Source organism: Maniola hyperantus, chromosome 19 (assembly GCF_902806685.2).
Source record: "Maniola hyperantus chromosome 19, iAphHyp1.2, whole genome shotgun sequence".
NCBI lineage: Eukaryota > Metazoa > Arthropoda > Insecta > Lepidoptera > Nymphalidae > Maniola > Maniola hyperantus.
In genome coordinates, this window is record NC_048554.1 from 2279977 (window position 1) to 2303086 (window position 23110).

Consider the following 23110-nt stretch of genomic DNA (forward strand, 5'->3'; position numbering starts at 1 on the left):
GTTAAAATATCTTGAACAAACAAAACAAATAAAACTAAGTAGTACCCATTTATTCAAAAGAAAGGCCAATGTAATATCAAAAATCAATTCAATTTCAAAATACAAAAAATCTTATGATAATAATTTACATGCAATGCCAAAATTATCGAAGTTATAATAAGTAGCTCGGACAAAAAGCAAAACTTCGTAGAATAAATAGCTACGCCCAATAAAGTCGCAATGTTATGCCTTGATCGTGAGGATTGATAAATAGATAACAACACAACACAATGCTATGGTTGAGTAACTCGCGGACGAGCTAGAATTGTTTTCGCAAGCCTCGCGAAAAAAGATTTTAACTAAGTAGATAACAACTAACAATGTGTTAAAATTATGTTCATTAAGAAGCAAGCTAGTTTTTATCCGCGATTTTGTGTTAAGTTTTTTTGTATTTAAGTAACTGAATTTTACTGCAACTGTACTTTTACAAGTACCTAGATTTATATCTACTTCCGAATTATCATAAATGATGATGCAGTTTAAGATAGAAGAGGACTAACCTGGTATGAAAAAGTTTTATTAAACCTAGACCCCCAATAGGTTTCTGGCATTGTACCGGATCACTTAATCGCTTGGTTTTTTCTTCTGTTCTAATAATTCAGTTATTAGGGCTCAGACGTTTTCTTGCTAACAGAGTTAGGTATGTAGGCCTTTTATCTACTAAAATCTTCTCGGTGACCACCCTCAGCACATGTTGAGAGGCTTCGTGATCTGTTACTGATAGGTGTACTTGGAGGATTCTTGTAGCCAGTAAAACTTCAGCCTTCTATATTAAAGACACTTTAATTTCTATTTCTATTAATAATTAGGATACACGACAAAAGCATGGTTGCACTTAGTGCAGACCACAGACAACGACTGACTTAGAAATTCTGAGTTGCCATAATACAGTTCAACACTCCTCCTCAACCCTGAATTTCTTCAATCTCTTACTTCTACACACTATCTTAGTTTTCTGACATTTTTACCTAACTTTACTTTTACAACTTTCATAATCTATGACTTTTTATATCCTTCTGTTATTCTATACTTTTTAATCTTTGACAAAAATATTCTTTGACAATTAAGTTTTGACAATTTAATCTAAAAAACAACCAATAATGTAAACAAATAAAACGATATTTATTCTTTAAATTGAGTAATACTAATAACTATTAATATTTACTAACACTCTTCTATTCCCATACAGGTTCTAAAATAATTAAAAAGATTTTTGTGCAGCGGTTTAGTCAACACATCTGCAACTTGTTCTGAAGTGTTAATATACACCAATACAATAACATTCTGTTCTATTAAGTTTCTAATAAAATGATGCTTTATATCAATGTGTTTTACTCTTTTGCTATTTTCTCTATTTTTAGCTATGTGGATACAAGACTGGTTATCTTCAAAAATAATTATACTTTCACATTGAATTTCAAGATTATTCAAAAGTCCTTTAAACCACACTGATTCCCGTGCTATCATACTTAGAGCCATATATTCTGATTCGGCAGTTGAAAGAGAGACCGTTTTCTGTTTTTGAGTAGACCATTGTACAATATTTCCATATAACAGTAAACAGTAACCTGACACTGATTTTCTATCAACATCAGCTGCCCAGTCAGAATCACAATATCCCTCGGCTACATTCTTACATGGTTTATTCTTATACACTAATCCATAATTTGCCGTCTGCTTTAAGTATCTCAGAACTCTTTTCAGGTAGGTAAAATGTTTATCGGATGCATTGTTCTGATACCTACTAAAATAGCTCACCGCAAAAGACAAATCAGGCCTAGTACAAATAACTAAATATATCAAACGCCCAATTAACTCACGGTAAGGCTGGGTACAAGTATAACTTTCTGGTTTTTCTAGTTTCAGTCCAACTTCACAAGGAGTAGCTACACTTTTACAGTCCTTCATGTTAAACTTTGTAAGAACTTTTTCTATATAACTTTTCTGATGAATTTTAATCATACCTTTAGAAAACTCTCTTTCTATTTCTATCCCTAAAAACTTATGAACTTGACCCAAACTAACCATTTCAAATTGTTTTTCTAGTTTAAACTTAAGGTCTTTAATTTTCTCTTCACATGCACTCATAATTAAAATGTCATCCACGTACAGAAACACATACACACTTATCTCACCATTTTCGTTTTGTAATAAGTATAAACAACTATCATAATCTGAGCACTTGAAGTTGTTTGCACACATAAACTCGTGGAATACTTTATTCCAACACCTTGGGCTTTGCTTCAAGCCATAAATTGACTTGTTAAGTTTGCACACTTTTTCACTATTATGCTGACCTGGTAGACTCATGTATATCTCCTCCTTAAGTATGCCATGGAGAAAAGCAGTTTTCACATCCAACTGTTCTATCTTTAGATTGTCATGATTTGCAATTACAAGCAATGACCTTAACGTTGTGAGTCTTCCAACAGGAGCATATGTTTCTTCATATTGTGAAGTCTGGAAACCTTTTGCCACTAACCTGGCTTTGTAGTTATTATCTGATTTCTTTCGAAATACCCATCGACTTTCTATGACTTCCTTATCCTTTGGTCTTTCTACCATAGTCCATGTTTGATGTTTCTCATGTGACTGCAATTCGCTATCCATTGCTTCTTTCCATCTGTCACTTTCTACGCTTTCCACTGCTTCTTGTAATGTCCTTGGTTCATCATTTATAAATTCTTGAGAAATGTATGCAGCATGGAATGTCTCATAGTCTTCTAACCATACTGGTCTTTTTCTTTGTCTCTGTTCCCTTTCTGTATCATTTATTTCTTGATAAGGTTCGGTAGATGTCTTTCCTGTACTTTTTTCCTCAGTACTACTTATTGATTGATCTTGCTGGCTCTTTTCTCTACAAGGCAATGGCAAGTTTGATGGTAAGTCATCTTCTTCTATGTATGTAAAAGTTTCCATGTTACTTCTTGGTTTTTCATTAAATATTACATCTCTACTTCTAATAATTTTCTTCAGCTCGGAATCCCAGAGTCTATATCCATTATCACAGTAGCCAACCATGTAATACTTCTTTGATTTCACATCAAACTTTCCATTTCTGTGCTCCTTGCCAATATGTACATATGCCTCAGTACCAAAGGCTTTTATTTTAGAATAATCTGGACTTCTACCATACCAAATCTCAGCAGGTATGACACCTCTGCTGGTTGGAATTCTGTTAATTATGTAGGTAGCACTGTATACCGCTTCTCCCCATAATTGTTTTTCCAAACTTGTGTCGGCTAATAAAGTTCTTGCCTTTTCTACAACAGTTCTGTTGAATCTTTCTGGCTTCCCGTTTTGCTGGGGTGTGTAGCTTATTGTAAATTCAATTTTTATTCCCTTTTCTTCGCAATAGCTTTTAAATTCTATGTTGTCATATTCCTTCCCATTATCGCACCGAAATCTAGATATTTTCTTATCAAATTGGGTTTCTACCAAATTTACATATTTCTTGAAACACTGTAGCACCTCCGTTTTGCTTTCTAACAAATAGACTGTTGTAAAATGGCTGTAATCATCAACAAAACTTAAAATATATTTCTTGTTACCATATGTCGCTGGATTAATTGGACCGCACAAATCCGAATGAATAACTTCTAAAATTCTCTTACTTTTGTAATTATATTCTGCAAATGGCAATCTAGTCTGTCTTCCCTTTAAACAAGGTTCACATAATATTTCTTTATTTGAGTTTTCAAAAGATATTAGTTTTCTAGACTTCAATTTTTCTAACTTTCCTTTTGAAGCATGTCCAAGTTTTCTATGCCAATCATTCTGAGTTTCTGAAATGCTATAAGCTTTCTGTGCACATAATTCTTCATCTTTCAAATTTAGGGTTAATCTGTATAACTTATTTATTTTATTACCTTTTAGTATTGTTTTGTTATTCTTGTGAATAGTCAACCTATTATTTTCAAAGGTTATCCCAAATCCGGAGTTTTCAATTTTATTTACTGACAGCAGATTACACCGCAGGTCTGGCACAAGCAGCACATTTTTCAATTTAACCTCCTTTGTATAAATAACACCTGACTCATATGCATTTAACACCTCACCGTCCTTGGCAATATTAATTTTAATAGGGGTCTCTAACTTCTCGATCCTACTAAAATATTCTCTTTTGTTAACCAGATGATCCGTAGCCCCAGAATCAACTATAAACTCTATTTTTCTGGAACTTCCCTGTGTTACTAATGCTTCTGAAGATGTCATAAAGGAAACCTCATCTTCTCTTTCCTTCTGAACAATATTAGCTGAGCCTTGTGCTTTTCTAAAACGGCATTGAGCCTTCCGGTGGCCCCGCTTCCCGCAATTATAACAGTTAAATGGGAAACTGCTGGTGCTGCTGCTTGGCGAATTATTAAATTTCTTATTATTCTGTTTCTTTCTTTGATTCAATATAAATGCATCACTCTCCTCTTGAGTTCCAAAACCTATTCTTTTAATTTCTTCATCTAATAATCTTTTCTTAATAAATTCTAACGTAATATCTGAACTATTTAAGGTTTCTATCGCCGTAACTACATATTGGAATGCCGGAGGCATAGCCAATAACATGTAGCAACAGACTTCACTCTCACTAGGTTGAGCGCCCGATTCTTTTAATTCTCTTACCAGTTTTTCAAAAACAATGAAATAGTTTTCAAGACCTTCCACTCCATCATATTTCTGGGTTAACAATCTTTTTCTTGTAATTAACTGTGACGCTATACCTTTCCTTGCAAAAGTATCATCAAGTTTCTTCAATAATTCTTTTGACGTTTTACACTCCTTGATTATTTCCAAATGAGTATCACTAATGCATTGGACCAGAATGTCCATGCATTTTCCTTCCTTCGTAGAATCCGGCTTTTCTTCTGATTCTGACGAAAATACGTAACTGTATAGATTTTGCGCTTGCAATACAATCTTTATTCTAAACAACCAGTTACTATAATTTGAGCCGGCAAATGGCGTGACGCCATACTTGTTCTTTTTGTCGTGTTCCTCCATTTCGCGGCGTGGCGTTCTTTTCTTTTCTTTTTTTTAATTTCTTCTGGCGTGACCTGGGCCCATAACCATGATAGGTGTACTTGGAGGATTCTTGTAGCCAGTAAAACTTCAGCCTTCTATATTAAAGACACTTTAATTTCTATTTCTATTAATAATTAGGATACACGACAAAAGCATGGTTGCACTTAGTGCAGACCACAGACAACGACTGACTTAGAAATTCTGAGTTGCCATAATACAGTTCAACAGTTACGAACACATCGGTAGGAACACCATTGGAAGAAATAGGCCCCTGGCTGCAATCACATCGCTATAGGGTACAGTGCGACAAGGCTATCTTGGCGCGTGGCGAAAATCGGAACTAACGTTGCCGTCAAGTGTCCCCTTTGTTCTTGTTTGAATATTCTAAGCCTTTTTTCTCCAACAGCGCCCCCCTGTCAATGTCATTCAAGTGCCAAGAGAGCCTTGTCGCACTGTATGGTATCTTGTGCCACAGCAAGCTGCCTTCCCAAGGTCGCATACGAGAAAAAGGTAAAGTGAATTGAAGTTCGCGACCCTAGTTCCGTTTCCAAAAAATTAAATAGAAATAGACACCTAGTTACCTATCCAGAAATTGAGCAGTTAGATTGCTCGAGAAAACAATGGTAATAATGATGAATTGACCTTGTAGATGTTTCCTCATTTCTAACAACTTCAAGCTATTTATAGTGTGCAATGGATTGTGTTAGGTAATCGTATGAAAATATTGTAAGTTTTATAACAAACTAGCTGCCCTGACGAACTTCGTTCCGCCTAACAGTCGATTCAAATTTTTTAAATTTTTTTCTCCGTAAGAACCATCCTCGTACCTACTTATTATTAAAAAAAATTTAGCGAAATCGGTTCAGCTGTTCTCGAGATTTGCGATGACCAACACATTTAGTGATTCATTTTTATACTTATTATAGATTAATTTTGTAACATTTTTTAAATACGTTGACAAATTAGCCCTTAACTGCGGTCTCATCTAAAGGTACCTACCTCAGTGATGATATGGTTTATGGTATTCTGGCACTTTTAAGGGATCCTTCTTAGAAAACAAAATCCCTTTTCAAACATCTGGTTTATGTCATTTGGTAATGCATACTAATTACTAATATTATAAATGCGAAAGTGTGTCTGTCTGTCTGTCTGCTAGCTTTTCACGACCCAACAGTTTAACCAATTTTCATGAAATTTGGTACAGAGCTTACATCCCGAGGAAGGACATAATATTATGCTACTTTTTACCCCAGAAAATCAAAGAGTTGCCACGGGATTTTTAAAAAACCTAAAACCTGTAGCTAAATACTTTAGTAGGTAATCGTCACCTATTCCTACATTGTGGTAGACAAAGTCATCAGACTTTTTAAATATGTAGGCAAAAAATAAAAACGAAAAAATCGTGCTAAGTAGGTTCATTTGTGCAAAAGGTCATTTATAAACTTTGTATAGTTTGAAAAGGTATAATTTTACAACACAGTTAATGACAATGTAAATTATTATTTTAGTGTTATTGTTCTATAAATTTTGTAATCGAAGGTTTTAGGCCAGAAAGCGTACAGTACCTTGACCCTGCAAATTAAAAGCTGTTTTGAACTGACAAAAATACGCGAAAAAATCTGCCCAAAACGGGTAGTTAATACTCGAATAATATCTGAAAATACTTATCTAACACCTTTGCAATGTTATAAGGCTATGCATGAAAGTAAACAGATTATCAATTTTTTTCCCATAAAAAAATTTACAATCTGTGAGGACTGCATATCCACTCGTGTGACAGTTCAGTAAATTAAAACCATTAATTTACATCTATCGGCATCCGAGCACTATAAACACCAATGTCGGTAACGCGACATAGACGTTTCTATCCATCCCAAAATCGCCAACTGCGCTTGAAGAAGTTTTCACTTCAAAAATTCCAGCAAAGCGGAAAAATGAGTAATTTCGCTCAAAATATTGTAGTCATTATATTTCACGGTTATTAGACGAGCCGAGGCAGCTGAGGCAAAGTGGATCAGTGGGTTAAATGCGCGGATGCAGTTGCATCGTAGAATTTATGAAATTCCTAAAGAATATTCTATCACATAGATTATATTGAAAGGTTATCTGCATTTTTAAATGCCCAAAAACACAATGCCACTTCATAACAAGGTTATCCTCATTAAAAAGAACACTCACCTGATCGACGAAGTTCTCCGCGGTGAAGCGTTTGGTGAACTCGGTGAAAGTCTCCTTATCCTGCAGACTCTCCCGCCTCGCTCGCTCCACCTTCAGCTTCTTTATCCCAGTTATGTCTTTGGACATCTTCAGTTCCTCTATCAGGTCCGTTTTCGCCGTTCTGAAGTCCACAGCGCTCGGAATGCATTGTAAACTGACGGATCTGGCTGGCGGTGGTGCTGATAAGGTTTTGGATGCGATGGTCTTGAGCCGGACCGAGGATAAGTCTGCGGTGCTGATGGCGGCCAATGGCTGGTGTGACAAGGGGGGCTGTGGGGGTGGAGGCGGGATGTTCTCCGGGACGGGCGGCGGCGGGGGCGGTCGCGCCTCCGCCGCGCTGTCGTCGCGCTTGCAGGGCGCCGTGATTGTCTTCAAGTACTCCGAGGGTTTGATGAGGCGGTCGGGCGCGTTGTGCGGGAACGCCGGCGGCACGAAGGGGAGCGCGGGTTGCTTGTTCACGAGGTTGGGTGCCCGCGGCCGCTCGTCGTCTGCTGAGGCCGCGGAGCCGCGTCTCCCCGCTGCAACAAGCCAGTCGGTTAGGGGGGAGAGAAAGTACGCTCGCGCTCGCACCCCGCGCATTGCGACGCATCGAGCGTGATATCTTAAATACTAAAACACTAAAATGTAGTCTATCTTAAATCGCTTCTATGAACACTGAACTGTCTAGAGGCTAGACCTAAATACAATTTAATTGCGATTTAATCTTTATCATCCAGCGATTTAATGTAGGTACCCTGCTTAGGTTGTTGTTGTTACCATCTAGCTAATGTATCTACTGAAGATATTAAAGGGTACCTTCCCAATAATTTTAATAAGTACACCTGAAAATTAAGTAGGTACGACATGTAATAAATAGGTACGTAAAAAGCAGCAGATAGCCTCTCCTGTTCAGAGAGCCCGGGGTTCGATCCCGGACACGCCTCACACCGAGTATCACTTGCTTTAACGGTGAAGAAAAACACCGTGACATGTAAGAAAACCTGAAACCTGAGCGTTCTCCATAATCTTCTCAAATGTGTGTGTACCAATCCGCACAGTAGGGCTGGCGATGGATTGTGATCATGACGGTAGGTATTCCGTGTAAATTAAAACAGTGTCTTAATAGGCTACTTGACTCATATCTAATGTCGTCCAATAAATGATTATTTATTATAGTATTTTGCTTAAGACAACGAAATATATCAATAACAATTATTAAAAACGCAGGATGGATATATAAATCCAATTTAAAAAAATACAATTTTTATTTTTATTTGAAACGCAGAAAACGCTGTCAGCCATGATGTGACGTCATTAAAATATGTAAACAAAGAAATGTCATTCCTATGTCACGCGGGGACTAACGTAGTATCCATATATATAAAATTTAGAGTCCTGACTAACTTATATATCAACGCACAGCCTAAACATCTAAACAGCTGGTCCTAGATACATGAAATTTGGTGAGTGTGTTCTTTGTAGGTAAAGAGAAGGTGTCCACTAGGAAAGGATTTTTTGAAATTCCACCCCTGAGTGGGTTAAATGGAGGTTTGAAATTTATGAAGTCCACGCGGGCGAAGTCACGAGCATAAGCTAGTTTTTATATATTTCTAAAAACTCATAGTAAACGTAAAAAAATATCGTTTTCTCTTTATAAATTGAATAAGTTATTAAGTAAGACTTACAACAAAGTGATCTTTGCAAAAATAAATTTGGGTTGAAGTCGTTAGTCATATAGGATCCCTTTAAGCAAGTCTTTGCGTGTTACGTATATTTATTTCACTGGGCACTCTAATCCACAACTTTCCTGTGGTCTTTATCGATGCGGTTTTTACATTCTCGGATGATACAATAACGATAATTACTATATTTTTCATGTAAACTAGTATAGAAGTCATGTTTATTAAACTTTGGGAGGTCATGCTGTTGTTTACAAATGCATGACGTCAGAGCACAGATAATCTATCGGCCAAACATGGCCGACAGTGTTTTCACCTGTCTAAGAAAAATATTTTTTTAAATTAAAGTTTTACGGTTTTTAGGGCGCAAAAAAATATAGTGTTAATTTTTTTGATATAATAGGACAAATATTAACCATTTAAGACCAACTTAAAAAAAGTGTCAAGTAGCCTATTGTCAGAAAAACGGATGTCGTTCAAGCCAATAATGGCTGTAAAGATTGATGGTGGAATGGCAATAATGAATAAACATTAGAAAACGCATAATGCGCGCGATCGATGCAAAATGAAATGCGCGGTGATTTTATTTAAATATTTATGTATTGTGAATGCAAATAATGTTATGCACGGTTATGAGATTTCTATAGTTTGATAGCCCACGCAGATTCTTTTAATTTGCTTATCCAACAAAATAACGAGGAGTTTAACTAATAACCGGCTAGACTCACGCGATTAGTCTCGAAGTCTCGACTACTTTCGATCTCATCCGGGGTTCTTTTTCAAAGGGCCTCTGTTCAAGACGCGGCGCGAATGATGCTAGCCGGTTATCTAAGTAGGTGTTAGTTGTAATATTTGCAATGGATATCAGTAATGTAAATACGAGTATAAAACCCACTCTGTCACAATTCGACCAAGTACAGCTTTCTACTTGCTAACTCATTGTTATTTATATCAACTTATTCATTATTTACGTAGGTATTAGTTGCTTATGATATTTTAATGATAATTTATGAATTTTATCGAAATCGTTGATTTATCTCTCGGACATAAAATGATTCCTTCATAATTGGACCTACTTATGCAACATGGAACCAATCCACACACATGCCAAAATTGAGATAAGTATACAGAAAGCTTTTAAAATGCACCTTCTATCAACCCTGTAAAAATCAAAATGATCTGACAATTCTAACATACTAAAACATTTCTATGACAAAGTTATCAGTCCGCATTTTAACAGTTGTTCAATAAACTAACAAGATACATGTCCCATGGTAACCTGACAATCTAAGAAATCATTGAATTTTTATTTTTTTCATAAAGACCCATACCACATGGTCCCTTTTTATAAATCAATTTTGCAGAACCATGCGGGTTGGTTCTTGTTTGCAATAAAAATATGTCATAGTTCTATATTTTTACAAAGACTCGCATTACTTGGTCCCTTGTTGATATAAATCAATATTTACAACATCTAAGAAAACATGTCCTTTGAATCTGTGTTGTTTAATAAATTTCTTGGAAAAATTATTTATTAAAGTCAGTGATACCTAGTTACATTATTGTGATTCGCTAGTTTTTCTAAATTCAATTCAATTTTTCCCAAAATAACTACATTTTGAGTGGTAATTTTGTTTTGGTATGAATATGGCAACTTAATCTAATTTAATGGTAGATAAGTAGGTAATAATATTACAAAGGCAACACTGTGCTTTAAAGCAGATTAGATCAGCTCGTTGTGTGATTTGTAAATTAATTTACTATTTCCAACAATGAAGAGAGAATAAATATCAGGAGACAAACTATGATTTCTAGCTGCCGCCACTTAATTTTTTTTATTTAGCTTTGACCCTTACCACCTTAGAGTAAAACTTAGCACAGATATTCCTTGAGTTATTCTAACATTAAGAAATATACGTCTATTAGGTATTTTCGTCACCTATACCCCAAAAGTCAGTCAGTGCATCATATCGGTTATGACTTACGGTGCCGAAACATGGACACTGACAGCCAGGCTAGTCCACAAATTCCAAATCGCTCGAAGCATTTGAAGAGAAAAGTTCGAAAAGAAGTAATTCGCCATAGAACTAAAGCACATATAATAGATAATATGGCTCTTGAGGCTAGCACAATGAAGTAGCAGTGGGCTTGTCAGAAAACTGCTCAACCAAAGACTGTTGATAGCTGCTGAAATCGTAAGCTCCCCAGTGGCGACCGTAACTTGGAAAACGTATATCGGGACGCCCTATACGAGTATGGAGCACCCCCTGTGTGGTGTGTGGAGCGATGACATTCAGAGAGTGGCTACCATCAAATGAATGCAAAAAGTTTAAGATAGAAGAGGCCTGTGTCCAACAGCAGATGCAACTATAAAAAGACGATGACTTTAAGCGTTTAACGTAGTTGTAGCGAATTTATAAACGAAATTTGCGATACGCACTTACCAAGTATAAGATATCGCACTACACCGATGATACTACCTTGTTTGCACCAGTGCTCGTCATATGGAAGAGCTACTTCTCAAAATGAAGTGTTTTAGTCTTAAGAGTTCAGATTAAAAATAAACTGCAGTAAATCTATGACGATGGTTGTAGACCGCACCAACAATAACTCGCCCGAAGTTACTCAAACTCTGAACTGGGAGGCTGTCCTATCCTGCATTTCTTGGTGCTTTAATCTCGAACAATGATGGTTGTGTAAAAGAAGTGAAGCGACTATGGCGATAGCAAGAACTGCAATGGAAAGGCTGAGGAAAATATGGAAAAACAGAAAGAAACATCACAAAAGCTACGAAGATCCGGCTTGTTTGGACATTTGTTTTTCTAATTTTTATACGCTGCGAAGATGTGAACTCTGCGACTGATTGAGAAGAAGATTGACGCTCTGGAGATGTGGTGCTGGAGGCGAAGAGTCTCATTGAACAAATTTCGCACCAACGACGTCTCTATACTCCAAGAACTGGGCATTAAACAACGTCTTTTGGCGCTAGTGCAAAGTCGCATGTTCTTCGGACATGTCTCCCGGCATTAGAGTGACTCCATTGAGCGTCTTGTAGTGCATGGCAAGGTGGAAGGTATCAGAGGGCGAGGAAGGTCACTTAAGCGATGGCCCGACCAGATTAAGTCCGCTGTGGGTGGTCTCGTGCGCGAATGTACCAGACTATCAGCCAGAAGGCGACAAGTGGCGAATGCTCTTGAGGCGTAAAACATCACTTCGTGAAAACGTCACTTCGTGATGACCACAGCCACACTGCCAAGAATATTACGACGGAGCAGAAGAATATACGTGCAATCTAACCATTTTAGCCATCCTACCTGTATTAGCCTAACTTTGTGAGAAGTCTCTATTATTATTAAAAAAAAAAGCTGACTGACTGACTAATCTATCACCACACAACTCAAACCACTGGACGGATCAGCTGAAATTTGGCATGTAGACAGAGCTATTATGACATCCGCTAAGAAAGGTTTTTGAAATTTAAAATAGGGGTTTGAGATTAGTGCAGTCCACGCGGACGTAGTCACGGGCACAAATGACAACTCATTCATGATTTTTATTTCATTTCAACAATAATTAATAGATAATATGCGTTTTTTTAAATTTTTACTATAAAATTATGGCAATGTAACAAGGAACCAACCCACACACAGGTAATTTTCTACAAGGAACCATGACTTCTTTTTTATATTATTATTAAAACTGTTAATATTTTTCATCAATATTATATTTGTATAGATAGTATAAACTATGTCCTACAATATTGTGAATAAACTTTATTCAAAATAACAAATATATCAAACGTACACAAAATTTTCACTTAAACGGCTTTTTCTCAAAACTATCATCGTGTGGGTTGATTCCATGTCGCATAAGTAGGTCCAATTTATGGTAACATATTTGAATATTTTTCTTGTTATTTTTTGGTAACATTGGTTCTAACTATTTGTGTGTGTATTTAGATACTTATTTGTTTTAATTTCGTTTATTTGGATAAGTGCTATCCCTAAGATCATCCGTGGCAAGAACACCGAAAACACCTAACGAAGCTCGGTCGTGCTGTAATACTTTAGATAATATTATAATACTGGATACTTACCTACTGGTTTTTATATTTACCATTTTTTATTTCTACGCTTAACGTATTGTTTTTTTAGATGTCTATTGATTTGTCCTTCTTTCATTAACATAGAATCTCATCAGATCGACGTAAGTATAATAAGGCGATAATGTAGCTATCCATCAGTGTAAGAATTTTCATCAGGATCAGGATTACCCCCTACATACAATACCTACCTCTTTATAATATTACCTAATATAGATCATGGATTCAATTTTGGTTACTCGACATCGAAACTTAATAATTATTGACCGATCTAATTTGAGTTCGACAAACTTAAGCAACACCTACCTAGTTACTAAGTTGTTACATTACGGAGAAGCAATTTCTTTGTAATGAGAATGCGCCCACTGAGGCGTATCATTTCATGAACGCGTTGCGTACGAGCGGTATGCATGTTTGCTATGTTGTTGTATCTTACATGGCCCGAACATTCCTACAAACCACTTGTCTATTTTGGAAATATAAACTAAGTATGTAGGTACACGTTGTTAGGTATTATCATAACGTATTGCATGCTAATAGGCAGAATTTGGCTGTACCTTTTTGTTTTTGTAACATCTCCACTGTTTACCCATATTCGCAATAAAGAAATTTGAATTGAATTGAAAAGTCATTGGCAGCTGCGCAACAGTTTTTATCCTTAAAAATCTTAGGTAACTACACAATAAATATTATACTGGTAATTTCTGAGGTAACTAACTACATAATATCGTACGGGAGTAGAAGATGTGTACTCAACTGCAACTATACACAAAAACCGGCCAAGTGCGAGTCAGACTCGCGCATTGAGGGTTCCGTACTACAATCGTATTTTATCGACCTTTTGCACGATAAATCAAAAACTATTATGCCTAAAAATAAATAAAAATCTGTTTTAGAATGTACAAGTAAAGCCCTTTCATATGATACCCCATTTGGTATGGTAATTTTACTTTAAAAGTTGAAAATAGCAATATTTGTTAGTGACCACAATTTAATTTTTTTTTGTGTGATATAACCACAAATTCACGGTTTTCAGATTTTTACCCTAATACCAGCTATAAGACCCACCTACCTACCAAATTTCATGATTCTAGGTCAACGGGCAATACCCTGTAGGTTTCTTGACAGACAGACAGACAACAAAGTGATCCTATAAGGGTTCCGTTTTTCCTTTTGAGGTAAGGCACCTTAAAAAGCGGCCAAGTGCGAGTCAGACTCGCGTACCGAGGGTTCCGTATTCGGGTATTTTTTTCGACATTTTCCACGATAAATGAAAAACTATTATGCATAACAATAAATAAAAATCTGTTTAAGAATATACAGTACTACTTGTCTTGCTTTGAAAATTGAGATCCGTAGCTGAACCAGAGTAACCAACATAGCTCAACGGATGGCGAAGCTGAAGTGGCAATGGGCAGGGCACATAGGTCGAAAAACCGATAGATGTTGGGGCCCCAGGGAGCTGGAATGGCGACCTCGCACCGGAAAACGCAATGTTAGACCCCCCAAAGTGGAGGGACGACATCAGGCGACTCGCGAGAGCCGCTGGATTCAGGCAGCGCAAGACCGTGGGGTGTGGAAGTCCCTACAAAAGACCTATGTCCAGCAGTGGATGTCTGTCGGTTGTTGTTGATGATGATTATGATGAGACATCTGCGAAGAAAGGATTTTTGAAAATTTTACCTCTAAGGGGGTAAAATAGGGATTTGAAATTGTATAGTCCACGCGGACGACGTCGCGGACATAAGGTAGAAAATATAAATCTTCTTTAAAATAAAATGAATCATAATATTATTATCTAGGCCTCAACTTTCTCGTGAGTGCACCCGCCACCACCCGCCGATCTTCTTGCAACTTTTAAATATTATAATTGACACACATTTTTTTATTGTTTTATCTTGGAGATTTCATTTCAAACTCCAGCTGCGCGATTGCGGTAGGGCGATTGTCTAAAACCTGCATAAATCATTATTACAATCTCAATTGTTCTGATTGGCTGAATTTGTGCGATTCTTATTGCAACAATGCATTGTGGCCAATAGTGAGCGAGCATTAACCAATCAGAGATGATTACGATCGTGACATTGTAGCTGTCAAACAACCGCGGTAGGGCCACCGGAGAATGACAGCTACAAAGTCACGATCGCAATCACCTCTGATTGGTTGACACTCGCTCACTATTGGCTACAATGCATTGTTGCAACAAGAATCGCACAATTTCAGCCAGTCACAACAACTGAGATTGTAATAATGATTGCTGCAGGTTTCCCGCAATCGAGGTGCAGGTTTTTTTTTTAGTTGAACAAAAGGGTAAATTCCGATAGTTGTGTATGTGTTACTTCATCGTCGACCTATAGGGCACAGCTATAGGGTCTTGGACTGTGGTAATAAAATGATGTGATTTTTGTATAGCGGTAGTTCATGGGGCTAGAATTAAAAAAATGATGATATTTAACATGAACGTCACGCCTGTACGGAACGTGAATAATGACGTCACAATGCGTAAAAGACATTTTTTTTCAATTTTTCAACATAAAAAATATACATTGTACATACATAAAAAAGGGCCGAATTTAGAACCACCTCCTTTTTGGAAGTCGGTTAAAAATAGAGTAATTTCTGCAGGAAAATATTTTTTAGGTTAAAAAAATTGAAAAATATTTGTCATCAAAAATATATTATTACAGAATTATGTAGGTATACTCTTGTCCTACATACATAATACTTATATTCGGTAAGAAATTAATTTTTTATTTTATTTTTAGTGTTTGTTGTTTGGTTTTTAATTTTTTTGCTATCATAGCGGATTGCAATTTCGCCTACGCGATTTGTCGTTATGTGATACGGCATTTCGCGAATAGTTGTTATATGGCATTATAAGGCATTATGCGTACCGTCATTTGGCATTTTGCATTTTTGGCGTTGTGCGTCTAAACCACAGGTTTAAACGTTTGATCGTTAGGTATAGCACTTATGGCAGTCTAGTCAATCCTTTCATCTAAATATATAAAAGGATAAGGTGACTGACTGACTGACTGATCTATCAACGCACTTCAAACTACTGGACGGATCGAGCTGAAATGTATGCAGATTGCAGATAGCTATTATGACGTAGGCGTCCGCTAAGAAAGGATTTTTGAAAATTCAACCCCTAAGGGAGTAAAATATGGGTTTGAAATTTGTGTAGTCCACGCGGACGAAGTCGCGAGCTTAAGCTAGCAATTTATATAGAGGAAGTTTTTTCTATTTCGGAGAAATAATTTTTTTGTGAAATCGCAACAGTAGATTCTTAAGTATCTAATTCATTATTGCGAAAAGGAAAGTGAAACTATTACTCTATAAAGTAATTTACTTTACATATTATTATTGTTGGAGCGCGGCCGAATCAGAACGCAACTAACAACCTATTAAACTTTTGTAGAAAGTAAACGAATCACAATTAAGGTGATCTTCTCATTTCATATGTAATTTTATTCCACTCAAATTTCGCTCAAGAGATGCTGTAAAAGACAGACGGATGCATTTTGGACAACGTGAAAAATTCAATCGAACACAGAAAAATACCACCAAAAATTAAAATAATTGAGTTTTTCATATGAAAAGCTCAATAACAATTGTTTAACAAATACCTAAATATTATGAAACTATTACCTATTACTACTACATCTACTACTTTCTAGTACCTGTACAGTGTACCGTAGATATTTTAGCGTTTAAACTACCGTGAGTGATTTCCATTATAAATAATATCTGTACATATGTTTTGGTTTTTATACCAAGCGACTGGCAAGAAATTATCTTTCTTCCGGACTACACCTAACTAGGATAATAACGAGAAAAACGGGTCATTCAAATAATCTGTTTTATTACAACTAAATATAAATACCTAAATATTTACAAAAATAAAATAACAGAAACAACAAAGTCATTATAATATTTGAAAAATATATTATGTTGTTAAAAATATATATTAGGTATTATGCATGGCAATATAATACAATATTATATTATTACCTGATTCCACTATTTTCTCTAACATCGTTACATAATTTTCTACTAGTGAATTAATTTATATAAAATTTATATAAATATCAGTAGGTATACCAAAGTATATCATGCAACTTAACTTTCATGTACTAAGTAACTGACTTTATCAGTTTAAATAATAATTAATTAGGTATTAGTGAATTCTGTAACACGTAAGTTAAATTATTCACATGTCTAACAGCCAGAACAATTACTAAAATGTAAAGTAAGAAATTAGACAAAGAAACAAAAATTAGCAAGATTTATGAATGCAATTCACACTTACATTAAAAAGGTAACAGACAATACAAGTAGGTACGTTTCATAGCTGTTTCATACCAACTAAATTTACCTTACTTAATCTACACTAATATTATAAAGAGGAAAACTTTGTTTGTTTGTTTGTTTGTTTGTTTGTTTGTTTGTTTGTTTGTTTGTTTGTACTGAATAGGCTCAAAAACTACTGGACCGATTTTAAAAATTCTTTCACCATTCGAAAGCTACATTATCCACGAGTAACATAGGCTATATTTTATTTTGGAAAAAATAGGGTTCCGTAAGATATTTGGGTTTTTCGGACACAAGGTGTAAAAAATCAACCAGAAAAGTTACTTATTTTGCGTACGCTGCCTAAACTATAAAAGATAGAACCATAAAATGTTCTAATTAATTGTAGATCTTATAAATATCTACAAAAAAGTCCGCGACACACTATACCCATCTATGTCGAGTGAGGCACAGCAACCATTTTTTTATTTAAAAATCTTGATTTTTTTTGGACTACATTTAAACGCGTTTATTTTACTCATGCTATTAATCCTTATCAAAATAAATGATTTCATCACTAAGAACAGTTTATGGAGATAATATTTGGTCTTTGAATGATTAAAATTGGACGTTTGGTTTTGAAGTTATGGCGAAATTAAAATATTACGATTTCTGCTGCACGGCCCGTTGTATCTACACTAATATTATAAAGAGGAAAACTTTGTTTGTATGTTTGTTTGTTTGTACTGAATAGGCTCAAAAACTACTGGACCGATTTTAAAAATTCTTTCATATTATATAAAGAGGTAATGTCGTTAAGTTTGTTTGTAGGGGGTAATCTTTAGAACTACTGAACCGATTTTAAAAATTCTTTCACCAGTAGAAAGCTACATTATTCCTGAGTGACATAGGCTATACGGGATCTTTAAAAACCTAAATCTACGCGGGCGAAGCCGCGGGGATCAGCTATATTATATAAAGAGGTAATGTCGTTAAGTTTGTTTGTAGGGGGTAATCTTTAGAACTACTGAACCGATTTTAAAAATTCTTTCACCAGTAGAAAGCTACATTATTCCTGAGTGACATAGGCTATACGGGATCTTTAAAAACCTAAATCTACGCGGGCGAAGCCGCGGGGATCAGCTAGTTAGATATATAAACAGCCACAAATTACCTGAAAATTCTTCGTAATCTACTTCTATATATACATACTATAAAAGGAAAAGGTGATTGACTGACTGATTGATCTATCAACGAGCAGCTCAAACTACTAGACTTCCGCTAAGAAAGGGTTTTCGAAAATTTAACCCCTTAGGGGGTAAAATAGTGGTTTGAAATTTGTGTAGACCACGCGGACGAAGTCGCGGGAATAAGCTAGGTAGTCAAGTCTATAAATTAAAAAATCAACCTGTTCATACAGTACAGTCTACTAATATACAGTCTACTAATATACAGTCTACTAATATACAGTCTACTAATATACCAAGAGGACGCCACCAGACAATCTATTCCAGCAGTAATTTCGCAAAATAACTAGAATAATATAGAAATGGGTCCTGCCCACTTTCATTTCCTTGCTTATTCCTTTGAGCTATGGAAGCCCTTTTGTCGTCCTGAAAAGGTTAGTAAAAAGCATCCCCAACCGGGTTAAGATAAGAAAAAACTTACCCAGCCTACTTTTAAGTTCAGAAGGTTTCAGGGCTGGTTCCTCCAGCACTACTGGCGGCAGTGGTGGGGGTGGAGGGGGAGCGGCCTCATCACTGGAGCTTCCACCGGAAGAGCCGATGGAGGACACGCCTGATGATGCAGAGGCTTGGACCACTACTGCTTCTTCTGTGACGGAGGCGCGTCGACTGCCAGCCGCTGATGATATGCGACTGGCCTAAGACAAGAAATAAGAAACTATTACAATCAAAAATGGTTCTTTTCAAGATTAACAGAATAAGGCTGTCTGGCAAGAAATTGACTTTCAAAACTTTATGTCGCACCCACACCGTGAACATCAGAAGGGTAGGTACCGTTCACTATAATCTGTCCTCTGAGGTCATGTTGGCACCATTGTAAAACACACAATAATAAACACTAACTTCTAAGGAATAAAGCACATAAAGCAATGGTACCAACATGACGGCAGGGGGCAAGTTATAGTGAACGGTCTGTATACTCTGTACTACGTCCAATCGGGCAAAATTCTGAAAATCTGCGTTATAATATATATGTGTGGGCATAATATCTATCTAGTACATTTTGTACTTATAGGCCACGAGTGCCTTCCAGCGAGCATCAGATATTTTTTTCTGACAGACAATTTCTGATGAGATCTATTTGTAAAAGATCTATTGGTGAAAACCTATCATTACCTTGTAGTTACTTAATTTTAAGATTATAATAAATTAATTTAAGCTGTTGGTTTCCCAATTAAAAAAAAAAATGTTTAGGCACATTAGGCATGTTTAGCCGTCATCATTGTAAACCGATAGACGTCCAGTCGTCATCATCATCATCATGATCAACCCATCGCCGGCTCACTACAGAGCACGGGTCTCCTCTCAGAATGCAAAGGGGTTTGCATTCTGAGAGGAGACCCGTGCCGTTGTAGTCTAGCACGCTGGCCAAGTGTGGATTGGATGTCCATTAGGTAAGTTATTAGTATTTTGTTATTTGCAGGGATTTAAGCACACCGCGCTCTTGTTTCGCTTGATTCCAGCAACCACCAAGTGGGGGTCCACTCTGCGCTTTCCAATGTAAGGTCATCATTCCAGCACATTGGGACACTAACCTCTGTCGGTTCTCCCATATCATAAGATAATTAAGCCAATAGGCACTTGGTAAGTACAAAGGTACAAATGTAGGTAAAAGGTACAAAGGTAAAGGTTCAATCCACGAAGACGCGCCCCACTATTTCGTGCGGGGAAACCACTGGTGCGGGGAGTGATCTTTACCAAATTTTTAGGGTTCCGTACCTCAAAAGAAAAAACGGAACCCTTATAGGATCACTTTGTTGTCTGTCTGTCTGCCTGTCAACCTACAGGGTACTTCCCGTTGACCTAGAATCATAAAATTTGGCAGGTAGGTAGGTAGATCTTATAGCTGTCATTTGGGGAAAAATCTGAAAACCGTGAAGTTATGGTCACACAAAAAAAATTGTGGTCATGAACTAATAATTATTATTTTCAACTTTCGAAGTGAGTGACTATATCAAGTGGGGTATCATATGAAAGGTATTCACCTGTACATTCTAAAACAGATTTTTATTTATTTTTATGCATCATAGTTTTTGAATTATCGTGCAAAGTGTCGAAAAAATACGACTGTAGTACGGAGCCCTCATTGCGCGAGCCTGACTCGCACTTGGCCGGTTTTTCTTCGGATGCGTGTGCCCATATCGCTGATCGGTGCGTTACGACTTACGATAGAACTCCACTCTAACAGCACATAGCATATTTTGCATTGTAACCTTGGGACAAAGAGTGGGGCGCGTCATCATGGATTGAACAATCTATACCCGGTAATACTTACAAAGTTCTGAGCCTTGTGAGTGAAGGCTGCGAGTTTTGTTGCTATTGTGGACTTCGTTTGGATTTCTGAGGGTGGAGGACTGACCTCTTCGTATGCTTTGTTTGACCTGAACAAACGAAAATATGGTTAACCTAAACAAACAACTCGGCAATAATTTAATCTAAAAGACGATAAGGGGTGATTCGCTAACTCAGTATCTAACACTGAATGATAGCCACCGTGCTCATTTGCTATATTTTTAATCCATTGAAGGTTTTTCTCGAAAAATTATTTCAATGTCACTCAATGAAGCAGCAATGTAGAACCAACCAATGTCAAATGAACTAGGTTGCTATCTTTCATTTCGAAGTTTCACTGTCGCGAGTTGATTACGCATCTCGCGACAGGCTTGCGACAGGCGTAAATCTCGCAATCATTGCTGTCAACTGTCAAACGTCCAGCTAGAAAGAGACAGCAATAGCCACAAAGCAAAATAAGAAGAAGAAGAGAGACAGCAAATGAACTGGCGCATTGCTACTGCCTGTCGCGTTGCTGTCGCTACTGCAACGTTATACGTAATCACCCCGCCGCGCCGGTCAACTATAACAGTGCTCGCAAAAAAAGTAGTCGAATCTGTCATTGTAACAGGCAATTTGCGCTTTTTATGGCCTGATCTGGTACTCGGACTTGGGATCTCGTGGTCCTCAGCCGAAAAGCCACTACACCAAATATGCAGTCGTGCAAAATACTATAATATGTAGCATAGAGACGTCGCGCGAGTTTCCATCCTTATGACTAAGGTTTGGAATACTCTTCCGCGATATGTGTTTCCTACCAATTACAACCCGGGTATCTTTAAAACAAGAGTGAATAGGCATCTTCTAGGTCAACGCGTCCCATCTTAGGCCACATCATCATTTCCCATCAGGTGTGATTGTGGTCAAGCGTACACCTATAATGAATAACAAAAAAAAAAAAAAAAATGCTTACGTTTCAGTATGTTCCTTGGGGTCGTAGCCGACGACCATCGCGGCGCTGCCGGGTCGGCTGTGACTGCCCGAGTCGCGGGAACTGCTCCTGTCACCAATAAAATAGCATCTTTGTTAATAACAATATGGGCCGGTAATTTTTTTTTTATTTTTTTTATTTTTTTTATTCAGATACAAGTAAGAGCCCTCGCCCACGGCGACTTTTTGTAGCGATGCTGTCGCGCGTTTACTAAACGCACGCCAGCATCACTACTAACGCGTGTTAGTCGCATTTGCAACGTGCTACTGCATCGCGACTGTATCGATGCAAACGCGCGACTTTGTCGGATGACATCGGGGGAAGAACGGAGGGAGGGTGGCGCGTGAATAGAGAACCGAGCATCAGTGCAACATTTTTTCTCGTTTGCATCGACACAGAAGCGTGACAATATCGCGTTTGCATCGCGACTGAATCTGAGACCGTGGGCGAGGGCACACAGCTAGCGACCGCTTCGCGACTGTATCGATGCGGACGCGCGACAGCATCGCTACTGTATCGCTACAAAAAGTCCCCGTGGGCGAGGGCTCTTAAGCCCTTGACTGCAATCTCACCTGGTGGTAAGTGATGATGCAGTCTAGGATGATAGCGGGAAAACCTGGAAGGGGTATGACAGTTTTTATTAAACCCATACCCCTTTGGTTTCTACACGGCATCGTACCGGAACGCTAAATCGCTTGGCGGCACGGCTTTGCCGGTAGGGTGGTAACTAGCCACGGCCGGAGCCTCCCACCAGACCAGACCAGAAATTTAGAAAATTATAAAATTCCAAACCCCTGCCAGGAATCGAACCCGGGACCTCCCGCTGTTAAGACCACAGCGCTCACAACTGCGTCAGGGAGGTCGTCAAGATTTGCTACCAAACCTACATTAACCTTAAAAAGAAAATGACTTTAAAAAACCATTGTATTGTTATTCTCATCTGCATTTATCAAAAAAGATTTATACCTAACTAGCTTATGCTCGCGACTTCGTCCGCGTGGACTACACAAATTTCAAACCTCTATTTCACCTCCTTAGGAGTTGAATTTTCAAAAATCCTTTCTTAGCGGATGTCTATGTCATAATAGCTATCTGCATGCCAAATTTCAGCCCGATCCGTCCAGTAGTTTGATATGTGCGTTGATAGATCAGTCAGTCAGTCAGTCACCTTTTCCTTTTATATATTTAGACTAGCTGATGCCCGCGACTTCGTTCGCATGGAATTAGGTTATTAAAAATTCCGTGGGACTCTTTGATTTTTCGGGAAAAAAGTAGGTAG

At 37.3% G+C, this 23110-nt stretch overlaps 1 protein-coding gene across 5 annotated transcripts in view; it reads right to left on the minus strand.

Annotated features, from left to right (window-relative positions):
- The window catches only part of f (espin protein forked), a 110521-nt gene that overhangs the window by 11687 nt on the left and 75724 nt on the right, over window positions 1–23110 (minus strand). For 4 of the 5 annotated variants that reach the window (XM_069504867.1, XM_069504866.1, XM_034978778.2 and 1 more), the window contains exons 9-12: window positions 21814–21900; window positions 20845–20950; window positions 18994–19207; window positions 7234–7790 (exon numbers count right to left, since the gene is read on the minus strand). In XM_069504867.1, coding sequence (XP_069360968.1) covers window positions 7234–7790; window positions 18994–19207; window positions 20845–20950; window positions 21814–21900 — 964 coding nt within the window. The remainder of the gene's footprint in view (window positions 1–7233; window positions 7791–18993; window positions 19208–20844; window positions 20951–21813; window positions 21901–23110) is intronic. The other variant, XM_069504865.1, reaches the window with a different exon arrangement.